This window comes from Ammospiza caudacuta, chromosome 12, assembly GCF_027887145.1.
Source record: "Ammospiza caudacuta isolate bAmmCau1 chromosome 12, bAmmCau1.pri, whole genome shotgun sequence".
NCBI lineage: Eukaryota > Metazoa > Chordata > Aves > Passeriformes > Passerellidae > Ammospiza > Ammospiza caudacuta.
In genome coordinates, this window is record NC_080604.1 from 19,159,180 (window position 1) to 19,186,859 (window position 27,680).

General features: G+C 43.5%; 1 protein-coding gene across 2 annotated transcripts; it reads left to right on the plus strand.

Annotated features, from left to right (window-relative positions):
- On the plus strand, nt 1–27,680 carry PPP4R2 (protein phosphatase 4 regulatory subunit 2). 2 transcript variants are annotated; one of them, XM_058812688.1, is made up of 9 exons: nt 1–184; nt 885–966; nt 18,603–18,773; nt 23,157–23,250; nt 24,055–24,092; nt 24,408–24,482; nt 24,842–24,985; nt 25,254–25,522; nt 26,463–27,680. In XM_058812688.1, exons 1-9 carry the CDS (start codon nt 151–153, stop codon nt 26,774–26,776), a joined length of 1,221 nt encoding a protein of 406 aa, XP_058668671.1. In that variant the 5' UTR covers nt 1–150; the 3' UTR covers nt 26,777–27,680. The 2 variants fall into 2 exon arrangements, with proteins under 2 accessions (XP_058668671.1, XP_058668672.1); XM_058812689.1 differs by lacking the exons at nt 1–184; nt 885–966 and adding an exon at nt 17,730–17,942.

The following is a 27,680-nucleotide window of genomic DNA, read 5'->3' on the forward strand; positions in this document are numbered from 1 at the left end:
GGCGGGGCCGCGGGGCCGCGCACGGGCACGGCGCGGGCGCCATGTTGGAGCGTCGCTGAGCGCGGGGTCTTACTGTGAGCGCGGCCCGGTCTGCGCGGGACTGGGGCGGGGGAGCCGCGCGGAGCCGCGGGGGAATCGCCCGGGCGGATCATGGACGTCGAGAGGCTGCAGGAGGCGCTGAAAGGTGGCGGCGAGGCTGGCGGCGGGGGCTGGGGGAGCGGTGTCGCCGCGCGGAGGGGAAGACTGAGGTCCCTCAGACGCTGTGGGGGGAGCGCCCCTCGCTGAGGGCGATGGGTCCCCGTGCTGTGGGGAGGGGGCTGCTCGCTGGGGAGGGTCCCACAGAGTGGGGAGAGCCCGCGGGTCGCTGTGGGGAAGCGGAGGGCAGAGCCCCCGATCTCCCTACCCAACGACCCTCGGGGCTGCGTGAGGGGGATCGGTGACTCTCGGGGCTCCCCGGCTGCCGCCCTGGACTCCCCGCTCTGGCCGCCCCTTCTCCCTCATTCCTTCCCCTTCCCCCGCATCCCGGCCCCTTCCCTCGCATCCCGGCCCAGCCCGGACCCGTCCCCTTCTCCCTCGCCAGCCCTCTCTGTTCTGGGCTCAGCCTGAGGAAATCGGTCTCTTTCTGTGCCGTAGCTGCTCACAAGAAGTTGCAAATCAACTTTTGCCACTCTGGTGCGTGCGGTTTCTCCGCAGGAAAAATAATAAGTGTTTCCCAGGGCTGGGAAGCTGGTGGAGTTCATGGGAACAGCCAGAGCATTGTGAGAACACAACAGTGTTTATGTGGGAGCTGTACTGATAGTTCAAGCAAATCGCTAATTATTGTGAATTTTTGTTCTGTCCCGTCTTCTTTTACCATTCTTTTTGTGTCGTTCTCATGCCAACAGATTTTGAGAAGAGAGGAAAGAAGGAAGTGTGTCCAATACTGGATCAGTTTCTTTGTCATGTTGCTAAGACTGGAGAGACGATGTAAGTGTGACTGTTTTGGTGGTCCTCAGTTGTGACTTTAAACAATTCTTGCATTTACGTCAATGCGATTTTACCAGGATTCTTTTTTTGCCTGTAGGTTGCTTCAGCGAGCTGAATAAGCTTTCCTTAGTTCCCATTTAATTTTATATGGATTAATTTAGTCTGCTGATAGTTTGATCTAATGAGGAGAGACTTCTGGTATAGGCTTTGCTCTGGGGTGTCTGTCAGGTCTTACTGATCCTGCTCAGCACAATAAAAGACCTGTTGCTTTCCCTGTAATTTTTAACAGAGATTCAGGTTTTGTAAGTGGCGAGTTCAGCTGCTGTCGCAACGCCTGCCATACACTGTTGTATAACTGTGTTCGCAGTATCTAATTGTGTTATTTACATAAAGATACCAGCCGCTCACATTGTTTCTCTCTGAGCTCTGTAACCATCCTGTGATTGTGTCAGGGCGCTGCCGGTGACGGGGCCGATCCGGAGGCGCTTTCGCAGCCGGGGTGCGCGGGATCCGCCCGGAGCTGCCGTGGTTGTTCCCCCGGAGCTGCCGTGGTTGTTCCCCCGGAGCTGCCGTGGTTGTTCCCCCGGAGCTGCCGTGGTTGTTCCCCCGGAGCTGCCGTGGTTGTTCCCCCGGCGGAGTTTCCCGGTGCCGCTCTCCCGGCGCTTCCCTCCCGCCCGGGAGCTGAGGGAGCCGCGCTCCTTGCAGGGATCGCCGTGCTGACTTCCTTGGGCTCACTATTTGGCAGGAAGGGGAAAGGCTTCCCCGGCTGCGCTGCCGTACCGTAGCTCACTTTGTGGCGCCCAGGCTGTCTCCTTGTTTTTGAGGCCTAGTGCCAGACTACGGCTCCAGCAGGGGAGAATTGCTTTTGCGAGTGTTTTGTGATCAGCCAGTGACCGCAAGGGCTTTGTTTGAGTTTCTAGAGTCCCGCGAACTTGTAAGAGCTTTTGTAGCTTTTGGTGGTTTTTCTTTTTCTTTTTTTTTTTTGGTAGCTTGCTAGTGCTGCTTGGATTAATGGTTTAGAAAGAAAAACAAGTTCTGAAATGTACTTTGCTCTTTGAATAGAAGGCTCATGCTCAGCAGACATACACAACTGTAATGCTTCATGTTTTGGGGTAGTGCTTATTATACAGAAAAAACACACCACAGTAAGCCCGTACTAAAAATATGTTTAAAATTTTTTCCCCATTCTGAGATATTTCTTCAGGTTGTTTTTATTGTTTCTGCTACTATCATGCATATTCCAAACTAATTTTTAAAAAGTGATTCTATAGGGGCAAATTTTTGGGAAAATTATTTCCTCTCTGATTTTATTTTCATTTAGGAAATATAGGTTTATTCTTATTATTTTTATTTTATTTGTACAAACTTAAACATGAACTGGGGTCTGTCATCTAATGTACAGATCTTGCCTTCTATGTTTGCAGAGTTTTATTTTTGGTTTTTTTGAGGTCTGTGGTTCTTTTCATCCTTCTTAAACCTTTCAGGTGCATTAAATAGTTTTTTAAAAGGTGTTGGATGTGAATATCAGAAGTGCCTAATATAATCTGGAGGTAGGCATGGAAATACTGTTTTATAATACTAAATTTGCTTCAGATTATCTAGCAAAGTCTGTATTTGTTCATCAAAGATGTTTGTTTGTTCACTGATGTGTTATGTGTGAAAGTACCAGGAAAAAAAATGAGTAAAGAAATTAAAATCTCCTGGGAATCACTCATGAAGATTGCCAACATGCCTTTTAAGAACTTAATGTACTTTTGAACTGGTACAGCTTGACAACACAAGTCTTCTGGAATAGGCAGACCTACCAAATACATGCAAGTTTAAAATGCACTAGATAGTCTTTATTTTCACTTATATAAAAATAACTTTGTGTAATACAATGAATCTAAACCAGCAGATACTTTGGAGTGAGAAGATAAAATACTAGTTTGCCATGACATTTGTTAGGATTTTTACAAAGTTCAGGGTGTAGCTTAAAAAAAAACAAGCAGTGAGGATGGTTTAGTCAGGGGTAATTACACCCGTGCTTTGCAGACTTGATTATTGAACAACAATGGATCTTACTCAGTCACAGCCTGTTCCTAATGTAACAAACAAAAAGTACTGAGGCAAATCAGGACAAGTGAAATGTGAAATATTTTTGTGTTCAGTTGTTAGTTCTGGGAGAGTTACATGGTCTTCATGGGGGTTCTGTCAGCTTTTTAACTTCATCATGAATTCTGATTTTTAGAGGATGAGCTGCAGTCTGTATCCTGGGGTAAATGCTCTCATCCTCCATGTGTTTCCAGACAGGGTTGCAGCAGATCTCGGTGACTCAGTAAAATTAGTTTGAAAAGGTAGTAATGAAGTAAATTAAAGTGATGTTTGAGGTTCTCCTCCGAGCTTGATCACTGGCAGCTCACCCAGGTAAGGTCGCTGGGCGCCTCCCTGCCCCCACTTGTTCCAAAGTGCTTATTCATCTGAGGAGCTGGGAACAGGTAGGTGCAGGTCTGGGTGAGGCTCTGATCTCCCTGGCATTTCCATGGCAGCAGCCTTGCCCGCTGCAGCCCCTGGGTCACTGTTCCACTTGGGCTGCCGAGCTGCCTCTGCAGGAACTGCTCACAGTCCTGGCTCTTCAGGACAGGCTCAGTTCATTGATCCTCGTGTTCTGTCCTGGAGAGGTGGTGAAGGGGAGGAACAAAGGGTGAGAGGTGATAAAGCCTCCACTGCTCCTGTGATAAGGCTCTCAGTATCTGTATTGTAATTACAGGTCTTTTTCACTTACGAGGGAGGTGTGAAACAAAAACATTGCTGATTTTGGTTCTGTTATCACTGTAAGCTTAGGTGTGTTATCAGTGCTGTGCAGTAAAATCCTGATCATACAATGATGTGCATTCACTTCATCTTTTTGAAGTTTTCCTCTTGTGCAGAGTTAACCATTCACTTAATTGCTGGTGAGATTATGGCCTGCATTTACAGGAGCCAGTCTAAACTTCCTTGATTAGAGTTGATAGAAGCAAAAGTCTGATTGCTTGGCTACTATGAAATATTTTTGGTTTTTAACAGTTGCCATGGTAAGACTTAGCCTTAGGTGGAACATAATATAAAGTTTGTTGTTCAACCTTTTTAAAGTTGTCTTGAATCTTAGGAATTTTTTTCTTCTTTTCAGAGTAACATACTCCTCAATTAACCTGACTTTTTACTGAGATGCTAACTGGAATTTCCTTTGTGAGACCAAGTACAGTCAGGGAAGTTTGTTACAACCTCCTTGTCTCCAGTTTGTACCAGATCAGTGTGACTTGCAGCACTGAGGAAAGTGAAGAGGGAGGAAATTTGTTAGTCCTGGTACTTAGCTGTGTCTGAAAGACCTCTAGAAACAGGATGAGGTTTTGTGTTCTTTTTTTTTGGTAAGAAATCCACTTATCTATTTTTTCTGAAGTAGAAAGAGCTTTAAAGGATGATATAGAAATCAGAGCATTGCAGTTCTAGAAGTAAAATGCAACAGTGACATTTTTTTCTTGTTTCTGAAGAATTCTTAAAGATAGTTATGAAGATCACTTCTCAGTTGTGATCTTGTGTCCTGCGTTTAAGATGTTTTCTTTTACCTCTTAGGAAATTGTCTTGGGTTTAGAATCACTCTGTCCCTTCAATAGCAAAAATGTTTTAAAACCATTTATTTAGGTACTTCACCAAGAAAATCTAATGTGTTGGACTGGAAAGGAAAACTAGATTTTTCTAAAGTGGAAAATAAAACTTTGAAAACTAAAGCAATCAAAAATTTTATGTTGGTTTTTTATGCATTTCCCTCACTCTTGCCCTGGGGCAGGGAACCTATAAAGTGCAGTTTTAATGGCTTACTGTAGTGGGAAGTATAATGCAGAAGCTTACTGCCAGTGAAGGAATCCAGAAAGTGGTGAAGTACCAAAATCTGGAGCAGTGCAGTTTGTAGGCAGGAGTGATTAATGGTAAAATCCTTCTGGGCCTAAGCAGAGAGCACTGCCCAGGACGTGATGCAGTTACACTGGTTCTTCCCCTCAGTGCAGCTTAAACATCCATTAAAATACATTCTGGTTTTATTTCTTCCTGTAATGAAATTCTTTTGGAAGCTCTGAAATGTTTATTTGAACCTCATCTGGGCCTGAAAACAGAAATTGTTTCTTTGCATGTTTCCTGGAGGGCCAACATAAGTGGGTTTTGCAGAGTTTCTTGAACCAGGTTTGATTCATGTGATTGTAGGACACATCTGGACATTGGTGCTGTCATCATAGACTAGTTGGAAGTGACTTGTGGAGGTGATCCAGGCAGATCCTGTGCCCAAGGAGAGCTAATTCCAAAGTTAAATAAAATGGATTAGGGCTTTGTGCAGCATTTCTGAAAATCTCCAGCCGTGGCAATTCCATACCCTCAGTTTGGCTCCCTGTTTTACTGCTTAACCATGTGCACTGGGAAGAGCATTTCCATGGAGCATCCTGGGCCCTCAGAAAGGAACCTGTTTCCATCTCCCTGGCTGCAGTTGGCCCTTCCCTGTGGCACTCAGCAGCTGGATTCCACCAGCAGAGCCCGTGTCTCTCTCAGCAGCCTCGCTCACGGCAGGGCTGGCAGAGCTCGGCTCCCTGACCAGCACAGGGGGTGCCCTGAGCACCAGAGCTCGGCTCCCTGACCAGCACAGGGGGTGCCCTGAGCACCAGAGCTCAGCTCTCCCGGCAGCACAGGGGGTGCCCTGAGCACCAGAGCTCAGCTCCCTCACCAGCACAGGGGGTGCCCTGAGCACCAGAGCTGGGCTCTCGCAGCCAGCACAGGGGGTGCCCTGAGCACCAGAGCTGGGCTCTCGCAGCCAGCACAGGGGGTGCCCTGCTGGCCCTGAGCACCAGAGCTCGGCTCCCCCGGGCTGGCACAGGGGGTGCCCTGAGCACCAGAGCTCAGCTCCCTCACCAGCACAGGGGTGCCCTGAGCACCAGAGCTCAGCTCCCTCACCAGCACAGGGGTGCCCTGAGCACCAGAGCTCAGCTCCCTCACCAGCACAGGGGTGCCCTGAGCACCAGAGCTGGGCTCTCGCAGCCAGCGCAGGGGGGCCCTGCTGGGCTCTGAGCCCCGCCTGTGGCACTGGGTGTGGCCGGACTTTGGCACCGCAGGCGCTGCAGCGGAGCCTGGGCTGCACCGGGGCTGCAGCTTTGCTTTGCTCAGGGTGAACTGAGCGTTCTCTGGTCCTCCCTCCTCGGCAGCCGTCAGGTGGATCAGGGATGATTTGCCTTTGGTAAATTACATAACTGTAAATGTAAGTTACATAACTGCAGCTCCACCAAAGATAATGGCAAAAATACTTTTGACCTTTTGATGCTGTTTCATGTATTTATGTAGCAGAGAACTTTTTTCTTATTACACTTTAAAGCTTTTTTTGAATCAGTTTAACTTTCTTGTTTGTTTATTAGGGCAGTGAAATAGTTTGTTTACTAGGAGAGGTAAATGAAGATACAGTAGCCATGAATTCGTACAAGAACAAGTTTGCATCTCAGTTTAAGTGTTTTAACTATGTACTGTGAAGGCTTGTGTAATATCCTTTCTCTTGTTACAAATGTATAGGTTTTTTTAGCCATATGTTCTCTGGCTTATTTCACATGCTTAAATTTAAATCTATTTTTTCCTTTAACTATGTTCTCTGCTTTTATTCAGTGAGCATTTGTCTTGCTCAATATGTGTGCTCTAGCATTTTTTCTGATTTCGGACTTACTTTCTGGAAATCTTAATGCCTCTTTGGGGAATGTAATTCCTTATGATTTTTTTAAAAACATGAAATAAAACAATTCTGAGGTTTCTGTTGTAATAAGCACAATCCTGTTTTTCTGAAAGCAGTTTCTGTGTGCCTTTGATTGTGTAAGCCTGTTCCATTTCCATGCTCTCAGTAAAGCAAGAGATGGAAGTAAACTTCCTTGCATTGTTGTGCACTATTACTCCTCACTAACTCCATTCCATTCAGCATCTGGAATTACCCCCTACTAATTCCCATTCCACTGATGTCTGGAAAGGAGAGGAATCTTTTGTCAGAAAGCCTGCTGATGTACATTTGTCAACACTAATTTAGCTTCCTTGTTCTTTTACCTCTATTATAAACAAAAATTTCTGTCTGTGTGAATTGTGTAGCTGCAGTACTTGAGAGCAGTATCAATGAAATCACTTGCTGCTTTGGGAAGCACACACTGTTGTAGTGTTTTATTTTAAGTGCTGCCACTTCATATCTGTTGGGAGTGGAGTTTACAGTGTAAAGGTCAGACTTCAACTGCCATTGTAAAATGTGTGTGATGAACTGAGCCTAATAAACATTGGTGTCTCTATGGAACACGTGTAAGGAAAGGCAGAAAGCAAACTGTGATTGCAGCACTGAGTTTTTGGAGTGATTGGACTGTTTTAATCACAAATGGAGCTGTTTGCACTTTCAGATTTGCAGTGTTAGTGTGCCTTCCTTCCCTGTTGCTATACACAGTTCTTGTGAGCACATTTCCTGATAATCTTTTTGGCAGCCAGTCCATGTCACTTTGCACAGAAAACCCCCCACCATGCATTCTCTGGTAGTTCCTGCAGCTGCATGTGTTTCTGGTGATCACTTTTACTTGTATTCTGTGCTCATCCTTCCCCTCAAGCTCATTTCTCTGCCTTGCTTGATGGGATTTGTTGTCACCCTCAGGGTTTCTCCTGGTTTGTACCTTCACCTTTCAGGGACATTGCTGTAGTGGCTGCCTCAGTGTGACCCCTGATACTTTCCAGTGGGCCTCAAATCTCTGTTCTGTGGGGGCTGTACTTGTTAATATTTCATCTGAAGGACTTTCCCAGGCATTTGGGTCTTGTTCACTCTATTTTACACTTCTCTGTGGCAAGGATGTTTTTCCATTTGACTTTGTAATTGGTGAGCCTTGATCCCTCTTCCTGTGTGAAGCTTTTGGCAAGGTTTGTGCCTGGTGGCACCTGGAGGAAAGAACAGGGCAATAGTGCCCACAGAAGGAGGGGTACAAACAGTCTGGTTGGCTTGGGGAAGGTGGATTATCAATTTGTGGATAAACCAGACTGATGCTGCTGTTCCACAAAGCTGATACATGTCTGGCAGGTCTCAGCTTTAGAAATAAAGCTACTTGAAGACAATGACAAAATTTCCATGATGCCAATACCTGGTGGTGCTTGGCTTGAAGTGGCAGGGGAGTGTGATGATGCACAAACCCCTAATGCCTGTGAGGGAGGGCACACCTTGGCATGCCAAGCTCAGCATGTGCCAGCTGAGCTGCCTTGTGGAGGAGCCACTTGAGTGGCTTTTGTTTCTGGTTTGGAAGGAATCAGTAACCAGTGCAGTTTCCTTGGTCCCAGCAGAACTGCTGTGAGAGCTGAGTGAGGCCTGTGGGGTTTTGGGGCACTGCAGCAGGTGCCAGGCACAGGGACTCCCTGCAGCAGAGATCCAGGAGGGGCTGCACAGGGTGCATTTCCCTAATCTGCTCTCCCAGCTTTATTGCTTGACACAATAAACATCTGATCATGTTATGGCAGTGTGGCTGCAGCTCCTCCAACAGTGACAGCCACACTGGCCAGAGGAGCTGCAGCAGTTCTTGTGTGGATTTGGTTATTCTGGTGATACCTGAAGCAACATTGCTGTCCTGTATTGCCTTCTGCTCTGCTACAAGGAAGTTCATTTTTGAATGAAGAATGTTGTAATCTTGTACTTTTTTGTTCTGTGGTCAGTGTTTGACTTTAAAATAAAAGAAAACGAAAGGTACTTGGGTTTGGTTTTAGATAACTGTGTTCACAGATGTACTTCTTAGAAAGCTTTGGCCTGAAATTTTGTTTCTGTTCTGTGGGACAGCTATATTCTGTTAGAGTCAGCTGAATATTTATCAGGAGAGATTAGAATTAGTCCCTTGATGATTACAGATAGTGCTTTAATGTCTTCTTCAGCTGCTTGTTTCCATAACTAAGTCTTAATCTTTGTTGTTCCTGGCAAGAGCAGTGGATATTTGCAAGCAGCAGAGGTGAACGCTCTCACTACTGAAGTAGTTGTAGTTCTAATGTCTGACAGTTCCCTGGTTCTGGAAGGAGCTCACTGTGCTCCCAAGGAGAGCAAAGGCTGGATTTAGGCTGACAACAATCAGTGAAAATGGAAAAACACCTCCTGTGCTTGCGGGAAATACCAGTTTTTCCTCCTTTGAACTCTTCAATATATTTTTAATTAAAGTGAAAGGTAACATGAGGTAAAACCCTGCTGCAGATAAAATGTGAGTGTTTAATTTTACATGAGTTATCAGGTGAAAGGGAACAGGACGCTCCCCCAGGACGAGGCTTTGCCAGTGTTCTCCCAGCAGGAGCACCCTGCAGCACGGCTCAGCGTTCCAGGAAAGTCACCCTACAGCAGCACCTCAGCCTGGAAATTGTTTAGAAACACTCATAAAGGATCTAGCACTTGTTTAGGGCTTTGATTTGATGTTAGGCTGAGGTGTTTGCTTGCCAGAAGCCACTCTCCATTGGTGTTCAGGGGGTTTTACAGTGTAAATTTCTTGTCATTGTTTGGAATTTGCCCTGTTAATCTGCACTGTGTGAATGGTGAAAATAGCAGCACTGTGCAAAATCATTACACTAAAATGAATTGCATCAAAAAATTGTTGAAGCACAACAAATAGAAAAATAGGTTTCAAATACAAGGAATCTTTGACACAAGAGTGGAATTAGGTGAAATATGTTCTTTTACCTGATAAATGAGTGCTGCTGCTTAAAGAAATGGCTTAGCTCCCTACTAGTCACATCACACACCTTACTCAGCCTTATCTGCAGCATTAATTCTGTGGTTAGATCAGTGATCTGCCTCACCTCCCTGTGTGTGGGATCACAGGAACGTGTGGGAGCAGCAGAACAGCCTTGCCCCTTTTGGTGTAGACAGAGGACAGACTTGTGTGTCTGGTGGGCCAGCACCCCCTGCCCTGCACTGGGATGGGATCCCTGTGGGAACCTCAGCATGGCTCAGGATTTTTATCTCCCTCTTACTGGGAGTTCAGTGCTGCAGCTTTTTATCCCAGAAATGGTCAGTGGTATTTTCTGAAAAAGTTGAAAGTACACCTGTTTAAGAAGCAATCTGTTTCTATCTTAAATAATGAAATAGTAATTCCTGTATGAAAGCTAACATGTCAAATGGCAACAGGTTTGGGTTTTTTCATTTGCTGGTCTGAAAATGCTGGGAATTGTGTTTTACAGGCAGTTCTTAAAATTTTTAACTTGTGCACCCTTTCTGTATAATTGTGTATGTCCAGGTATCCTTGTTTACAGCCACTGAATAGGTCTCAAATCTGGGTGTGCTGGATAAGGTTAGGATTGAATGAAAACCATGAAAAGGTGGAGGGAGTGGGAGTAGAACAGAGACACCCGAGGGAAGAGCTGAGCGTGGCCTTGGTGCCGTTTTCCACAGGCCTGCAGTCCGTGGGTGCCCTGGGCTGTGGAGGGGATCCCTGGGTGCTGCTGCCAGGGAGGGGACAGGACGGGATGGGGGACAGGACAGGACAGAGTGCCCGGGCAGGGGGACAGCACAGGACAGAGTGCCCGGGCAGGGGACAGCACAGGACAGGACAGAGTGCCCGGGCAGGGGGACAGGACAGCACACCACAGAGTGCCCGGGCAGGGGGACAGCACAGCACAGGACAGAGTGCCCGGACAGGGGGACAGGACAGCACAAGACAGAGTGCCCGGGCAGGGGGACAGCACAGGACAGAGTGCCCGGGCAGGGGACAGCACAGCACAGCACAGAGTGCCCGGGCAGGGGACAGCACAGCACAGAGTACCCGGGCAGGGGGCAGGGGACAGCACAGCACAGCACAGAGTGCCCGGGCAGGGGACAGCACAGCACAGAGTACCCGGGCAGGGGGCAGGGGACAGCACAGCACAGCACAGAGTGCCCGGGCAGGGGGCAGGGGGACAGCACAGCACAGAGTGCCCGGGCAGGGGGCAGGGGGACAGCACAGCACAGCACAGAGTGCCCGGGCAGGCTCCCGGCGCTGCCTCCCCGCCGCTGCTCTTTGCACAGGCCGGGGGAAGGGGCCGCGCTGGGGCCGCTCCTGCCTGCCCTGGGCTCTGCTCCCTGCTGGCAGCCACGGGCTGTGCACCAAGAACGAGCTGCAAAGTTCCCTGCCTTGCCAGGGCTTTGATTGGGTATGTGATTGCTGAGTGCACTTCATTTTCTCTGCCTTTTCACTTTCCAAATAGTTCTGGAGATCCCATTGATTGACCAGAATAGCAAAGGAATTCACTTGTTTTGGATGAAACTTTAATTTTGCCTTTGACAGCCTGGGGAAATTACTGTGTATTAGAGTATATCTTCATCTCCTATGAGCTCTAGAACAAGATACAAAAGAAAAGAAACAATTACTAAAGTTGGCAAATCACTTCAAAACACCTGTTTCCTACCAGCAGGTCTCTGTGGGTCTGTCATCTAAGTCAGCAAAAATTGAAGGGGCAAAGGTAACAGCAGTGACTGACATCTCTTGTTCCATGATGTGACTCCCTCAGAGATTTCCTCTGGTTCTTTCCTTGTGTGTTCTGAGGACACTGCCTTAAAATCAGTTTAGCTGGACATTAAATGTTTGCATCCTAAATATACTAATTTGGTGGGGGTATTTTTGTTTTGTGCTGGTTCTTTGTTTGTTTGTTTTTAAATTTCTGCTTGTCAGAGAGCCAGTAGTGGGAGAAGTGTGGAGAGGGACCTATTTCCTTTTATTAAGTTCTGATATTTCTTTTATGGCCTGTTCAATGAACAGAATCAATAGTAGATCCACTTTGGTTTCATTTTATGTTCTGTGTGGTATTCAGCATCTCTCCAAAACAGATGGCATCCTCTTAAAATTTAAATCAAGTAATTTTGTAATGAACTTAAACACTGTGAAATCTGAAGACAGACATCCCACCAGGACTCCTGGGACTCTTCATGTTTTAAGTACATAGCTGGGTCTCTGGAAGCTTAACATCTCTTCAATATAATGTTTTTCTTAATTAAACCTCTAATCTGTAAGGCAGTTCCAGAAAGATTTATGGAACAATTGCAGTACTTTCATTTTTGGAGTTAGCCTTGTTTCAGGCACTCTGAATTCTTCCTCCATTCTTCAGTCAATTTTAGGTTTTGTCCTGCTTTGCTTCAGTAAGTCTTACTGGAGTTTGAACCTTAAAATCTGCAGAGTTTGTCTAAAGTGGGTGAGCCATATGCACTCCCCCAGGGCTGTGTCTGATGTTTTATGTCAGTTGTTAAAAGGGAGATGAGTAAATCAGTGGAGTTGCCTTCTGCACTCCTGGAGACTTGGCAGCCCAGCCTCCAATTTTACAGCAAAGCCTTGCAGTGCTAAATACATGAGAGGGAGCCATGTCATTTGTTCAACATGGATTGTTTTCCCTTAAAAATAGTAGGGATTTTTATCTTTGTTTTGGGTTTGCCCAAACAACTTTGTTAAATATTTTTGCTCTTTTTGTTGATACCTTATCTCCCTATGACTATAACAAGTGGCCAGAGAATCAAGTATGAAAACTTGTCCAGTGGTCAGAAGAAAATATCAGTTAATTCTGTGACACAACAGTGCAGATACTGAGCTGGTCTCCTCCTCCCCAGTGACCATTGTGGCAAGACAGAAAGCTGCTTTCACAGTTTCTCCAGGACAAGCATTTTGCATGAGCAGGGAGATAAGGGAATGGAGGGATGTCTTTTACACCCTGGGAATGATATGATCAGATTATTTCCATGTAAAATGCAATTTTGTTTGGATATGCATGTTTGAAAGGATGAATCCTATGCAAATCATGTTAGCAGAGACACAGTCATTCCTTGCAAGCAACTTTCTGCTACTAATTCTTTGAAATCAGAGCATTGCATCAGATTTTGCCCTGCTTTGTGTCTGAGGTGGCCTGTTCCCTGCTGAGGATCTGTTCAGCAAGTAGAATTGGTGCATTTCTAAACTTGGTTGATGTTGCTTGGCAAATTCTGTTGATCTGTAGTAATGGATTAGTTCCAAGAGCAAATCATGTAATTCAAGTACAGGTGTGAAATAGATTGATTGCTGTTATTAGAGAACAGAGCTATTTAGGGTTGTGTTCTTCCATGACTCTGCTCTGACAGTGTTAGATTGTGTCTAAATTAATCTCTCTTCTTTTTGTTGTTGTATTTTATTATTCTTCTCTGTGCAGTGGAGATATTTTTGCTGCTTCATCGACTCTCAGTGACTCAGTGTTACTGTTTCATGTTCTGACTCTGGAGTTCCCCATCCCTCCTTTGTGGCTTTCCTCTTAGAGTTGAAGTTTCTTGTCTTCATCTACTAATTTTGATCCCATTCTGGGGTTTCATTAGTTATGTATGGGATTTTTGGAAAAAAATAATTTTATTAGCAATTTTTTTGCATAGCCTGTCATTTAATTTAATCCCTTGTGGCTCATTTCATGTCTCATGTCTTCCCTCACCCTTTCCTAGCCTTTTGTCACCTTGTCTCTCTAATTATATGTAAATCTTCTCCAAACTTGCTGATGTTCTTTGTAGGATTGGCTGTTTGGTCAGGTGCTGTCTGCTTTCCTGATGGACTTTGAAAATACAGCTGAGTGTCTTCAAACACTGAAATCTTTCATCCATTTTTCTCTTATGTTTCTAATGCTCAATGAAATTGCCAGGTCAGGGACTGCACTGGGGTGTTAAACATCTTCTCATACCTTGAGGCACATTCTTACCATGTATAAAATGTTTAAGTAAGGTAGAAAGACTGAATTTGTTGGACTCTGTTGCTTGACTTTTAAAGGTGCTTTTTTAAAACCAGTTAAATTTTTGAGTTAAACTACCAACATTTGTGTCTGCCCTGGGAACATTTGGATTGGGTGGTGTCTGTATGGATACAAGCTGTAGTTCTGCAGGGCTGTGATTGATTGTTCCTCTTCAGCCATTCCTTGACTTTGACTTTTTTTTCTTGTTAGGGGATTTTTACTTGAAATCAGTTTCTTCCTCTTGGTTTTTTGTATGCCAGGGCAAATCATTGAGGTTGATGAAGGGGAGGATGGTGCAGGATTGCTGGTTTCTCGGCTGTTTAGGTGACCTGGAAAGGCCCGGGGTGGCCTTGGACAGCCCGCGCTTCAAAGGACGAGAAGAGGCTCCAGATCTTTTCTGGGTCTCGGTGTTTATTAATTGTTTATCTAAAAGATTTTCTCTTGGCCCAACAGAGATCTGCACAGCAGCCAGCCATGGGCACACTGCAAGCCCCCGGGGTGGTCACCTATCTTTATACTCCAAGTTACGTGTACAATATTTATCAATTTTCCCCAATGCCTTTTACCCTTATTAACCGGTGCACTTCTAGTAATAACCAATCCCAAAGTGCCACCATCACCACAGAAGATGGAGGCCAAGAAGAAGAAGAAGAAGAAGGACAGGACACGCCCCAATTCCTCCATCTTACTTCTTTAGACCCCCCTGTACAGAAATCCTAAACCCTGTGTCTTACACTCTAATTAACTTATCCCTTCACCATTCACCCAGTGAAATCCTCCCATCCTCACACAGGTGTCGTCTCCCGTGCAGGATCAAAGTGCAGCCACCAGACACTTCTGGCAATGTTCCAGGACTCCCGAGCCCCCCAAGGGTGTTCTCGGTCACTCTGCACATCAGTCCTGAGGTGCTGAGATCCCACACAGGATCTTCCCTTTGGAGGGAAGCAGAGGACTCTCATGATGAGCTGACATTTTTTCCTAATTTTTTTGGAGCATGTGTGGAACTCCAGGCTCATTAGCCCAGGAGAGCTCTTTGTGCAGGTACATTTACACAGGGTGACCCAGATATTGTAGTGAAAGGTGCCTTGATGTACAGAAAATGTATAGAACTACAAAGCCATCATTTTCTAAAAGGAAAGTACAGCAAACTAAAACATTTTGGGATCAGCTAATTTTTGTAAGTATTATTTTTGAAGGTGTTGTTTCAGATCATGCAGTGCTCTCAGTAACTTTTTTCTTTGAGTGGCTCTGAAAGCTCTCAAAGTTGCTGATACAAATTCCCAAGCTGGTGTGGTGGACAGGAAGAGCATGGTTTGGAAGAAAAGGCTGATTATGTGCAATGCTGAGTGGGAAGAGCAAGTATTTATAAACAAGCCTGCTCTGAAAAAAAGTATCAACAGTATTTTTTCCATGGAGTTTCTTCAATTTGTTTTTCTTACAGAATTTATCTTGTTTATCAGTTATTTTCCAGTGTATAAAACTTAATGAGCTTGTACATAAAGCAGAGAGTACAAAAAATTTCTTTTGCTTCTGTTTGGTTCTTGATCTAACTATAGAAAATATTGACCAAACTTTTCTCTTGGTTTTGGGTTCTCACATTGTGTAACAAAGCAGAGAAAAAAGGGGTTTTCTCAGGAAGCTTATGATACATGTGGAATATTTTTCTTTTCCTAGAAAACAGATACTTGGCACTTGTTTGTCTCTTGTGTTGTCTGTATTTCTAAGCAACCAGTCTTTCCATGAATGGGGAAAAAAATTCGAGAGTTGTAGATAAAGATTGCTTTGATAACTAGCAGGATATGTGACTTGTAATCTTAATTTTGTACTGCCAAGCTCAACCCACTGTTAGGAAGGGTTGGGATGAGACACGTGAGTTTGTAAAGTTCAGCTGGTACCAATTGTACGTGTCATTTTCATGGACTGGTAAAACAGGAAAGGTGACTTGGCTCTTGTGACACTCACTTCTGATCACTTCCACTGAGTAAATGGGAACTGAGAAAATCTTACTGTGCCTGCAGAAATAATTTTGGTTCTTTTGGTCAGAAATGAGTTCATTATTTGAACAGCACTGCTGTCAGGAGATGCACAGGACAGCTGTGTTTATTGTTTGAATGCGGCTCTGTCTGGGATTGCACTGGGTGTAGCAGTGGCCTTTGAGCAGCTCAGCTTTCCTGCTGCAGCCTGGGCAGCAGGGAGCCAGCAGTGCTGGGGAACACAGAGACTGTCTGAGCCCTGCAGCCCACACAGAACCCTGCAGCAGTGCTGGGGAGCACACACTGTCTGAGCCCTGCAGCCCACACAGAACCCTGCAGCAGTGCTGGGGAACACAGAGACTGTCTGAGCCCTGCAGCCCACACAGAACCCTGCAGCAGTGCTGGGGAGCACACACTGGTCTGAGCCCCTGCAGCTGCTGCAGCAGTGCTGGGGAGCACACAGACTGTCTGAGCCCTGCAGCCCACACAGAACCCTGCAGCAGTGCTGGGGAGCACACACTGTCTGAGCCCCTGCAGCTGCTGCGGCAGCCTGCTGGCTGGGCCTGAGCTGCTGCTGCTCTCTCTGGGCGAGCTGTGCTCACCCTGTGATTGATTGCAGGGTAGGTTTATCCTCAAACCCTGCTGCCTCTGTGTGTCACCTGGCCTGTGTCACCTGGCCAGCAGCCATTGAGCAAGTGGTTTGGAGTGCAGGTTCAGAGCTGCTTTCTGTGTCAGTAGTTCAGTGTGTTGCAGATGTGAGTTCTTAGCCTTTTTAAAATGGGAGAAATGCTAATTAAAATTTGTAGTTTAAAATCCAAGTGATAGTTTTCTCAACATCTCAATATGGACAACATTACAATCTTTGTTTTCTGTAGTTCCAGCATTGTAAAGGAGCTGGTGAGTGCTGCTTTCAGGCAGGAGATTGCAATTTTATTTCAAACACTGATGGGTTAATAGTGAAAAGATAAGTGTTACTATTTAGCAAGAAATAAGTAACAATGAAAACAAAGAACAACTCAAGTTTTACAGTGTGGAAATATATCCAAATGGGGTTGTCAAGGAATGTTTAGAATAATAGTGGAATCCCCTTTCATGAGGCAAGGAAAGCTCTTGGGATGCTCTGTGGGGAGTAATCCCACACTGTCATGGGGTTATTTACTGTGGTTGTGGTTTGTTTATGTATTAAATCTGTGATTTGTTACTAACACTTTGGTTTCATGGTGGTGACACTGCAGAATTGTACAGCTTTTTAATTTAACATTTGCAGTAGTAATGCCTGATAGTGTACAGTGGAACATTATGGTGTTCTGCTTTGGATGGAGAATGCTGGTTGGAGACAAGCCAGCTAGACTCAGTAGTGCTCTTTAATCCATACATTCCCTTTTGGGACCCTGATGTTTATTTATTTATTAATTTTTATTATTGTTCACCAAGTCCTGTGATCCCTCCTGTTGTGAGGTGCCTGAAGGTCTCTTGTGAAGGAAAACAGAGATTTGCTTTCCTCTTTGGAATTCCCCTATTCTTGCAAAATTTATCATTCCTGGTGAAAGACAGGGCTTTGTGTTTGGATCTCTGTAGATAAACCTGAGCTGTATTCCCCCCTTCTCATCTCATAATTATTTCTTTGAGACAAAGGAGAAAATAAAGGCAGAGATGACGAGGCCCTGCTGTTGTGGTGCAGGCAGGCTGCCAGAGCTGCCCTGGCCCATGGTGTGGGATTTGGTGGTGCTGGAGAAACAAACATCAGCATCCATGGTTCACAGCACAGACAGCTGGGTCAGCCCCACAGAAGGGCAGCCCTGTGTGGGGTCAGAAATGGGCAGGGCTGCAGAGATAGAGCCTTTGCTAAATAGTTTTCTGTATATTGAATATTGCCTTGAGCAGAAGCTGAAGGGCTGTCCAGGGGCTCACATTTTACACTGGTTTGCTTTGAGCCTGCTCCTGCCAGAGCGTGTGTGTTACAGATAAATGTCAAAGATCATTTTCTCTCTTTCTTATTGTTGGTTTGTTATTCCCTGTTTGTTCTTTTTCTCAGTGCTGGAGCTGTGCAAGCTCCTACTTTAGGAACAGAAACAAATCGATCCTGAACTGAATCAGTTGCTGCTCTCACGTGGCTCCCTGTGCTGCCCAGGGATGCACATCCCAGGGAGGCCCTGAATGGCTCCTGTGGCTGCCGTGGGTGGGGCAGGGACTTGTACCCAGTGAGAGGGACCTGTTTGCTTGAAAATGTCAAAATCTGGAATTTTGTCAATGATGAAACTTGAAGCTGTAAGGCAGGAGGTAACGTGGAGCCATCTTAATAGCTCACTGCTGTGGGAATGTTTATTGGGAGTCAGAGTTTTGCTCAGTTATTTGTTAGCAAGTGCCAGCTGTGATACAGGAATATTTGCCTTTTTGAGAAAAAGAGGTACCATGAAAGGTACCATGAGATGATTTTAAGGTGTGTGGAGTTACAAAAGGCCTTTGGTAAGGTTTTGTGAGGGGAGCAGATAATGCTGTGTATAGTTGCTCTATGGATTCCAAACTTGAAAAACTTCATGGTTTGGTGTGGTGGGTATTTTTGGTGTGGGTTTTTGTGGTTTGTTTGTTTGTTTCCCCTTCCACCTCGTATGAGCTCAGTGAAGCTGTAGGCTCCCTTACATTGTATAGACACGTGTATATTTCAGGTTTAGGTTTGCCTTGTCCATAGATATTGGTTCTTAAGGGAAATGGCTTCCCCTGCTGTTGGTGGCAGTTGATTTGTGCTCCATTGTTCCATGTAATTGTTGAAATAGTTCCCGTGCTCTAAACTCAGGAAGGAAAACAGCCCTGCATTACTTGCCTCGTTTATCTCAGGGCTGGCATGCCAGGGTGAAGGCTGCTATGCAAACATAAACTCACACTGTTGTTCTTGGCTTTAGGACTAACTTGCCTGTGTCTCAATGCTTGTGTTTTATGCAGGGTTCAGTGGTCTCAGTTTAAAGGCTATTTTATTTTCAAACTGGAGAAAGTCATGGATGATTTCAGAACCTCAGCTCCTGAACCAAGAGGGCCCCCCAATCCAAACGTGGAATATATTCCCTTTGAAGAGATGAAAGAAAGAATCCTGAAAATTGTTACTGGATTTAATGGGTATGTATCCTTTGTTTTCTATGATCAGGATAACAAACATATTTCCCCTGTTTGTAACATAGTAGTTTGTACTGTCTCTGTGACTGTTCATTTTGCTTGCTTGAATGGATGAGCAGAAGCAAATATACACTTTGGAAATACATTACAGTAGTTTCTGAACTTTATTATTGTGTCACTGAATGAAAAGTGTGACATGTGACATGCTGTGCTGACATTCATTTTGTTTTTTCAATATGTGTTTAGTTTTTACACAGTGCAGTTCAAAGAAGTATCATATTACTGTGTGCATTTAAGAGATTAAATAGCCAGTCAAGTCAGACTTCTTCTAGTGCATTTTGAAATGCCAAATGGACAGAGGTCTTCTGGTGTTCAGTTCCTGATTGTTTTGTGGCAGTTCACTGGCTTTTGAAGAAACCATGCTGTGAGAAGCAGGGTGTGACCAGGAGGCAAAGGTGTACCTGGGCTGGAATTACTAAATTATGCCAGATTCAGATTTCTAGCTGAAGTGATACTGCTGAAGGACATGGGGTGTTTGCTCTGTTGATGACAGTGTCCTAGACTGAAATGTATCTGTGCCCTTTGCTGGTTTTCTAATTTTGGAAGTTTTTGTTTCCTTTCAAATAAAGCTCCTGATGTTTTTGTCTTATTTGGTGTGTCCTTTTTACTAGCTTACCTAGTATTTTTGTTGTTAAACTGGATTACAAACTTGCCATGAGCTGAGTCATCCTGCTTGTGGTGCTCAGTGCTTGTTAAGAGACTTTCAGCATTTTTCTCAGCTTCTTGATAAATGGGCATGTTCTAAATCTTGCCTTTCCTGATACTCTGAAATTTCAGGTTCAGGGGTACTACTGACATGTCCTCAGTATTGTATTTGTCATTTATACTGGCATTGTTCCATGCTACTTCATTTATTTGCAGTTTAGGAGTTTTAAGTCAGATCTCCTCTTCCCCCCACGATTGCTCTCATGTAGGAGACTTCTAAGAATGTGAAATTCAGCTTGTTCTCAGCTCCCCAATATTTATACCGGGCTGCTTCACTGCAGGAATTTCAAAACAAACCTATCCTTTATGCTCCCTCTCTCCCGCCTCCCCCAGCTCTTTGTTCATGCTTCATTGCCCACAGAATGGGTAATGTTCTCCCAGGGACAGCTCATGAATGGGCTGCTGTTATCTGCTGTTGTTCCCAAGTGCCTGAGCAAACCTCTGCATGAGGGTCTGGAGCTGAGGCTGTGCCTGTGCTGTTTCCATCCTTTGCTGGAGCACTTCAGGGTGCTCAGCTGCCTCATGCTCTGCACTGAAACTGCCAGGCTCTGAGGAAGCAAACTGCACCCATTAGTTACCTTAAAGGAAATAATGCCTGGGGATGATTCAGGATCTGGGATTGCAGAGTAGGTCCTGTAACCCCCACAGGGAGGATGTGATTGTAAAAGCTGAATCATGTCAAGATCTGTCCGAAAAGCAGCAGCAGCAGGTTTTGGGTTGTGAGATTTGTGTATCCAGGCTGCTTTAGGGCTGTGGGTGTCATTTCAGGGTACCAGGACAGACAAGGAACCTACTTGATGTGACTTTATTATTGGGACATAGTGTTTGTCTAAGAGAGAGGGAAAGAGTTTGTTCAAAGTGGTAAATTTGTAAAAACTTTTAATTTGAGTTGAAGAACGAACACATTAAGAGACAAACTGGCTCTTTTAACCTGTTTATATCTTATTTGACATGGTGTCTGCACAGGTCTGCCGAGCCAGATTCTCTTTATAACTCTCTTACAATTGCTTTGGAGTAGGAATTCTGTCATTTTTTTAATCCTTTGTTAGTGAAACAAGGAAGTTCCAAGTTCTAAGTTATTTGGGATCTCTGATGATAGAGAAGTTTTCACAGCATGAACAAAATAATCATAATCCAAATTTCATTTTTGGGGTTATTTTCTTACTACAATTTAATATAGCTGTTATAAGTAGTGTTCCCAGATCCCTCTTCAGTCCTGCACAAATGAATTTTTGGTTTGTTATTCACTCTGGACTGTAGTGCTGGAAGTGCAGTTTTGAGTGTGTTGCTATAGAATTTTAAGTGGTTACCTTAGATCAGGACTATTCATGCAGCTCATGTGCTGAGCTAATTGAATTTCTGAGTATTTACAATCAGCTCTTGTACTGCTCACAAACTTGACATTGGTGTTTCTTTATAGATTTACACCGATTTAAATTGCCTCTCTTTTAAAATCACCTTGTTGAACTATTTTAAAACAATAGTATTTTCACTAGAAAGAGTTTCTGAGGTGAAGTTAACTTTGGGTTTTGTCAACTGAAAGCATTTGTAAATGTTGAAGGAGTTCCGTGCAGAGGGGTGATTGTGTGACACCGGGTGCCATCTGCTGCTCAATGCACGAAGTTCACTTTGCTGGGAAGAATTTGGAGGGAAATGAGTTGACTTTTCCTTTTTCTTTTTAACTTATTATATGAGAGAGTAAAAAAAAAAACAAAACAGAACAAAACCACAGCTTTACAGCTTTTCCTTCTGGAGTCAGTTGCAGGCTGCACATTTCTTGAATTTTCTGTTGTACTTGGGGAGTTAGCCCTGCATTGATGTTCCAAAACACTCCATGTCACAGCATTCCAGGGCACCAGTTAAAAGTACAGCTAAACCCAAATTAGCCAGGCACCGATTCCCCAGCATGTCTTACAGATCTGGCTGATGGAGAATAATTTAAATCTGTATGGTTTTGTTTCTGTTGAATAAATGGATTTTGAATGGACTGTCTATTCTATTAAAAAAATAGCAAAATCTTTTCAATTATGAGTTTCCATCCTAAAACCAAAATGACCATCACAAGAAATAATAAGATCAATTTAATATTTTATCTATATGGAAAGATGAACAAATTGAGTAAATTCTTTGTGACTTAAAAGAAGGCACTGTGCAGAATCTGAATATTGTGAATATGGACTTGATCTGTAAGGTCTCTTCTAAGCTTGATGATTTTATGAAGAATTTGGATGTCAAACATTGCTGGTTGACCCATGAAGAGCAAGGGAAGGGAAATTAGTAATGCCAGAACTATTGTCAAGCTTAAGAGCCTTCATGTAATAAACTGAATTAGAAGGAACACTTGTTCCTGTGGTTTTTCTGGTTTGTTGGGGATTAGGACTTCCTCAGTAACATAATGTACAGGCAGTTCTGGAAAACGGAATTAACTTGTTGATACTTAGTCACTCTCTGAGTACTGCTGGCTTTTAGTTAAGTGCAGTGTCATGTGGGATGATGAATTGGAGCTGTGCTGACCTCTCTGCACTGAGCTGGTGCAGATCTGGGCATCTCTGATGTGGCTTTTAGCTAATGAGCAAGCTGGAGATCCATGCTGTGTTAGCTCCTGACACAGGCTGGAGATACCATGTACTGACTTCCTCAGAAAATAATAAATGTGCAATTTGGACAAAAATTTGCAGTATAGGGATGTACACACACATACATGTCAGATTGATGCTGCTCTGGATTTGGTGTCAATTGTATTCCCAACCATGACATGGTTCATAAATATTGTATTGTACCAAACATTCTTCTTAGATAACTTATAAATGCTTATGGCTTCAGCTTCCAATAGTTAACTATAAAAATGCGTGGTACTTCATCATTTTACTGAAATAATTTGGACAGAAATTTGTTAAAATGTGACACTGAACTTGGATTGAAAGTGTGTGACACCTCAGGTAACTGGGAATTGTTTGTAAAATGTTGCTTGTCTGAAGGGTCAGTTTCTCATTTCACCAGGGATGAAACTGAGTGCAGAATTGTCAAACCCAAAAATGTGTTTATGTGGTTCCTATGGGCTTACACATCACTTATTATTATTATTACTACTTATTTTTCCTGATCTGTTCCTTGATAGATGAGTACATTGTCCAGTTGTAGCAAAATAGATTATTTGTAACAGATGAAGTATAATGGTTCCACTAATGCCAACATTTACTGCTTTTTCTGTAACTGTGTTTTGTAAAACCTGAAATAAACTACAAGTTGAGACTTTTTTAGCTCTAGTGTGTATGACTCAAATTTGTTTTGAATCCCTTACAATTTCTGTTCTGTGTATTGGAATAGTACAGTCAGAAAGTTTACTGTTGGTGATCTGATTTCCTTTTCATTGTTTAAATGAATCCTGTGAGATGTGGGATGATGTGTTTAGGATTCTACTTGGGTTTTGTGGTGGTGAGCACAGGAAACAGCTTTGTATGAGACAGGAGAAAATAAATCCAGTATTGCTCATGGTAACAAATTTCAGTCCTGGTTTTGTTCCACCTTCTCAGTTAGGGGGAGAAAGTGATAATGTTGTTGCTTCCTAACAGTTGTACTTATAAAATAAAATTAAATTGTTACAAATCTATTTCATTGCAGCATCCCCTTCACTATCCAGCGACTCTGTGAGTTGCTGACAGATCCTAGGAGGAATTACACAGGAACAGACAAATTCCTAAGAGGTGTGGAAAAGGTATGTATTTCTGTGAGAGAAAACACAGCTCCACAGTCACAGGCACCACTTAATAACCTCCCAATTGCTCCCCAAGGTCTGCTGCTTTCCCTGGGGCTCAGAGCCAGAGTGCACCCAATGGCTGCTTCTAAGTGTCTGAGTTTGTTTCATAGCTTTCAGCAGCAAAAAACAATTTAAAAATAACTGCAGACAAAAATGAATCTCAGGGCTGCAATTGCTGAGTTTCCCAATCACTGTGCAGTGCTCCACCTGTAGTTTGTGCAGGTTGGCAGTTTTTGTACGGAGTCCTTGTTAGAAATACCCTGAATCTTTTGATCAGGAATTTCCTCCCTCATTTGGTTTCAGAGTAGATCCAGAGGTGAGGAAGGGAGGCCCCTTCCCTCCAGTGTCCTTTGTTTCAGTATTTAAATCCTGTGCTGTAGCAGAGTGTGCCTTCAGAAGGGCACACAGGTGTCTTACCTGGCAGTTTATGGCTTGTGTCAGAACGTGGGATCCTTCAGGAGCCAGGAAGAGACTTTGAGAATGTGGTTCCACAATAGGGTGCTTCAGTATTTCTGAATACTTTGTTCTCCAGAGATCCCTCAGTTAGGAATTACAGACACTCAGGCCTGAGGATTAATGTGCTGGACAGTAACAAACTTAATAAAATCTTGAATTTTAGTGTAATTATGGCCTGACCTTGTCAGAGGGAGCAGAGGTATTTTAACAGATAGGACCAAAATCCTGTAATTCTTAAAAGTTCTGGAATGTTGTCAGGAGCTGAAGCTTCTGTTTCTGATCTCCTAATGTGTTTGTATATTACAGAATGTCATGGTTGTCAGCTGTGTATATCCATCTTCAGAGTGAGTATAATCCTCTTTTCCATGAAACTTCAAGCTTGTGTTGGTAACAGGGAGGATGTGTGTGTCTGATGTCTCTCTGTTGCTGTCAGTAGTTGTGTCTAAAAGCCAAACATGCAGAGTTCAGCTTTTGTTATCAACAGTTCAATCAGCAGGGATGGTGCCTGCAAGTGTAATAATTTGGGAATAAATAAAAAGCCCTTGGGGACTGACAGTGGGGGCTTTGTAAGATTGGGATTGGGAAATTCTGTGCAAACAAGCTTGAAGTGATTTAAAGTTCCTTTATTCATAATATTTTGTTGTTGTTTTGTTTGTTAGGAAAAACAATTCCAGTAGTTTAAATCGGATGAATGGTGTTATGTTCCCCGGGAACTCACCAGGGTACACTGACAGGTGAGTTTGGCTCCAGGGGTTTCACTGTACTGGATCACAGCAGTGGAGTTCTGGGAATAAGCACCCTTGAAAATGAGGTGTGACATGGGACACTGGGGAATGGGGTTAGAGGGAGCATGAGCACGTGTGCTGTGTACTCTGTATTTTGATCTCTCTTAACTTCATTGTTATTTAAATTCTTTATCAAATCTGCACATTGCAGGTGAGGAACGTTTTATTTAATATAAAACAGCAAAGCCCTTCATCTGTTTGTTTAGTTCTGTTGATCTTTTAAAGAAGAGGTATAACTACTTTCTGCCAAGTAGGAGCAAATGACCTGGCTGAAAGGCTGGGTTAACTTTTCATTGTTATTTTTAAAGATCGAATGTAAATGGCCCTGGGACCCCCAGACCCGTGAGTCGGACGAAGGTTTCCTTGTCAGCTCCCATGACAACCAACGGTTTGCCAGACAGCACAGAGCATAAAGAGCCCAGCTTGCAGCAAACAGAGGAGAAGAAACACAGGTTTGTCTGGAGGAGTGTGTTTGAAGCTCAGGTTTTTTGTTTATGTTGTAAAAATAGTTTAAAAAGACTGACCCTCTAAGGGATGCATAATAGAGTCTTAAATCAGGAGTGATGACTTCGAGGTTTTGTTATGTAGAAAGTGGAGCAAATTCTCTTGTTACCACTTAATGTTTTTAAATCAAAGGAGTTGCTACTCTTTTCTTAAAGTGTGACAAGTTACAGAATGTTTGAATTCAATAAAAGCTACATTTGGTTTTGTTGCTTGTAGTGAATCACCAGCGTCTGAATCAGAAGGTGCTCAGAGCAGCCCCGTGAAAAATAAGCACTCTGAGGATGATCCTGCAGAAGCAGAAGGACATGAGGTAAAAAGACTTAAATTTGACAAGGAGGGGGAAGCCAGAGATGCACCAAACCAAACTGCCTCCAGTGAAGTCTCTTCAGGCATGGGGGAAGAGACAGAAGCATCCTCTACATCTCAGGATAAAGAAAAAGATGCTTCCTGTGCCAGACAGCACTGTACAGAGGAAGAGGAGGAAGGTAATTCAGATTTCACTGTCTTCTTTTGCTTCCAAGGAATTGGCATTTTCTTTGCAGGAGACCAGGGCTGTGGGATGGCTGAAGGTCTCCAGTTGTGCTTAAAGAAGAGCTGCTTGTTCATACTTCAGTTTTACATAATTTAGCAATTCTGTTCTTTTCTTTTTCCTTGGTTCTGTGCTCAATTTGAAATTTACACAGGGGTACTTAAAACTTCTGAGGCCATGAATTAGATCAGGATGCACCAGGAATTCAAGAATCCCTGTGTTAGGCTATCATCAGGTTTTCTCATCCTTTCTCCAGGGTGGGGATGGGTCACAGCTCTGTTTATATTAATTATGGAATTTATTTAAATACAGATACAAATTTATGTTCTTCCACTGAGGAGGCCGAGCAACAATATCTCCATATCCTATTAGAATAGTAAAAATGATCTTACTGTAGGGCAGGCTCTGTACATAAGTTAAAAAAAGTAAATAACTGCAGTTAAAAGACTAATTTTTTACATATTCTTCAAAGTTTACTTTGAATTATTTTTGTGGCTCATGTATTTGTACAATGTTCCTGTAGATCATGATGACTTTACACCTGAAACAGCTGTGGCTTCATAATTTCCAAAAAACAGCTTCTGAAAGCAAGTGGAGGGTGTGTGGAAGCCAAAAAAAGTTACTTCTTAAACTTTGTCTTTATCCAGTGAAACTTAATTAAATGAAGCTACCTGTTAAATAAACTAACTTTTTTTAAATTGTATGTTGGGATAGTTTGGATATCCTGACAAAGGTGGCTCTGACTCTTTACTTCTTCTAATAAAATTGGGCTTTGTCTGTTTTTCCTGCCCTTGGCTGTGCTGTGGAAGTTCTGCTCAGCATAGCTTGGAGTGGAAATCAGCATGATCAGGGTATGTGGGCAAACCCCTTGGTAACACTTTGCTTTTTGTTCCCAGAGTCCTTCATGTCTCCCAGGAGCGTTGGTGCGGACAGAAAGGATCCAGACAAAGACAGTGACTCCTCGAGTGTGGCTGAAGAGAGCTCTGAGGAGAGCAGTGCCATGGAGGAGTCTGAGCAGCCACGGGCACAGAAGGATTTGCACTCTGCTGACAGTGACACCAGTGCATCTGCCACCAGGGGAGCTGGCTGCAGTGACACAGAAGAGCTGGGCTCCTATGCCAGTGAAACTCCAGAAAACTCCTCAGAGACCCCGATGGAAAACAGTGATGAAGCCACAGAAGTTGCAGACGAACCTATGGAGCAAGACTAATTTAAATAAACTTAGAGGCAGTATTTTCCATAAGGCTCCGGTTTTACACTGTATAAATAATTTTATGTAATAAAGTGGACCTTTAGTTTTACAAAAAGAAGCAGGTTGTAAAATAAACTTCTCCATGGATTGAACCTTGAAAGAGTTGTACATGATAAGAACTGTGAATACCAGCTCCTTCAGGTCCTGCTTACCGCTGAACTTTCGTTTGGTCAAATCAGTGGTTTGTGTATAGTTTTTTTTATTTAGAATAAAAGTTTTTAAACTGGAAGGTAATTATAATTTTGACAACTTTTTTGGAGATCACCACACCTAGTTGTACGTAAGCAAGAAAGCTTTTTGTCTTGTCTTTTTCTGACAGCTCTAGCAGTTACTTCACTTTTTGGTTACAGTTTCAACATTTGACATGTGAAATTCGGGGTTTCAGGCTGGTTTCTGGATTTTTATTTAAATACACACCAAGGAACCTTCTGTTGTGTGTTTCAAATGTGTTCCATTTCACACACACATCTCCACACAGCATGTACTACCCTCGTGTTCTAAGGGGGAAAGGGTATATTTTTCTGTTTCTATAAAAGATAAATACAGCAAATACTTTTTCTATAGGAAAAGACTGAGTTCACCTCTCAAGGCACTTTGCTTTGCCTCTGGAAAAACAAAACACATGAAATCTGGCCCATATGAAACCCTGAAAATACTAACATTGTTGAAAACACCAGAGTAAACACATTCCAGGAGAACTGTTCCAATGACAACATTTTTGTATACTTCTGAGGTGCCTGAGTGAAAGGAGTTCATTTATTTATGAGAAAATGTGCTTTCTGTTGAGAACGTTGTAATCAAAACATTAGCTTAAACTTTTGTAGAAGAAATGTTTGAAAATAAAATACCTTGGAAGAAATGA

Bases quoted from the DNA above. Each gene is read 5' to 3' on its own strand.
- PPP4R2 (XM_058812688.1), top strand. From the start codon at position 151: ATGGACGTCGAGAGGCTGCAGGAGGCGCTGAAAG. The intron at 23,251-24,054 runs GTATGTATTTCT...TGTATATTACAG, and splicing joins TCCTAAGAGGTGTGGAAAAG to AATGTCATGGTTGTCAGCTG. The intron at 24,986-25,253 runs GTTTGTCTGGAG...TGTTGCTTGTAG, and splicing joins ACAGAGGAGAAGAAACACAG to TGAATCACCAGCGTCTGAAT.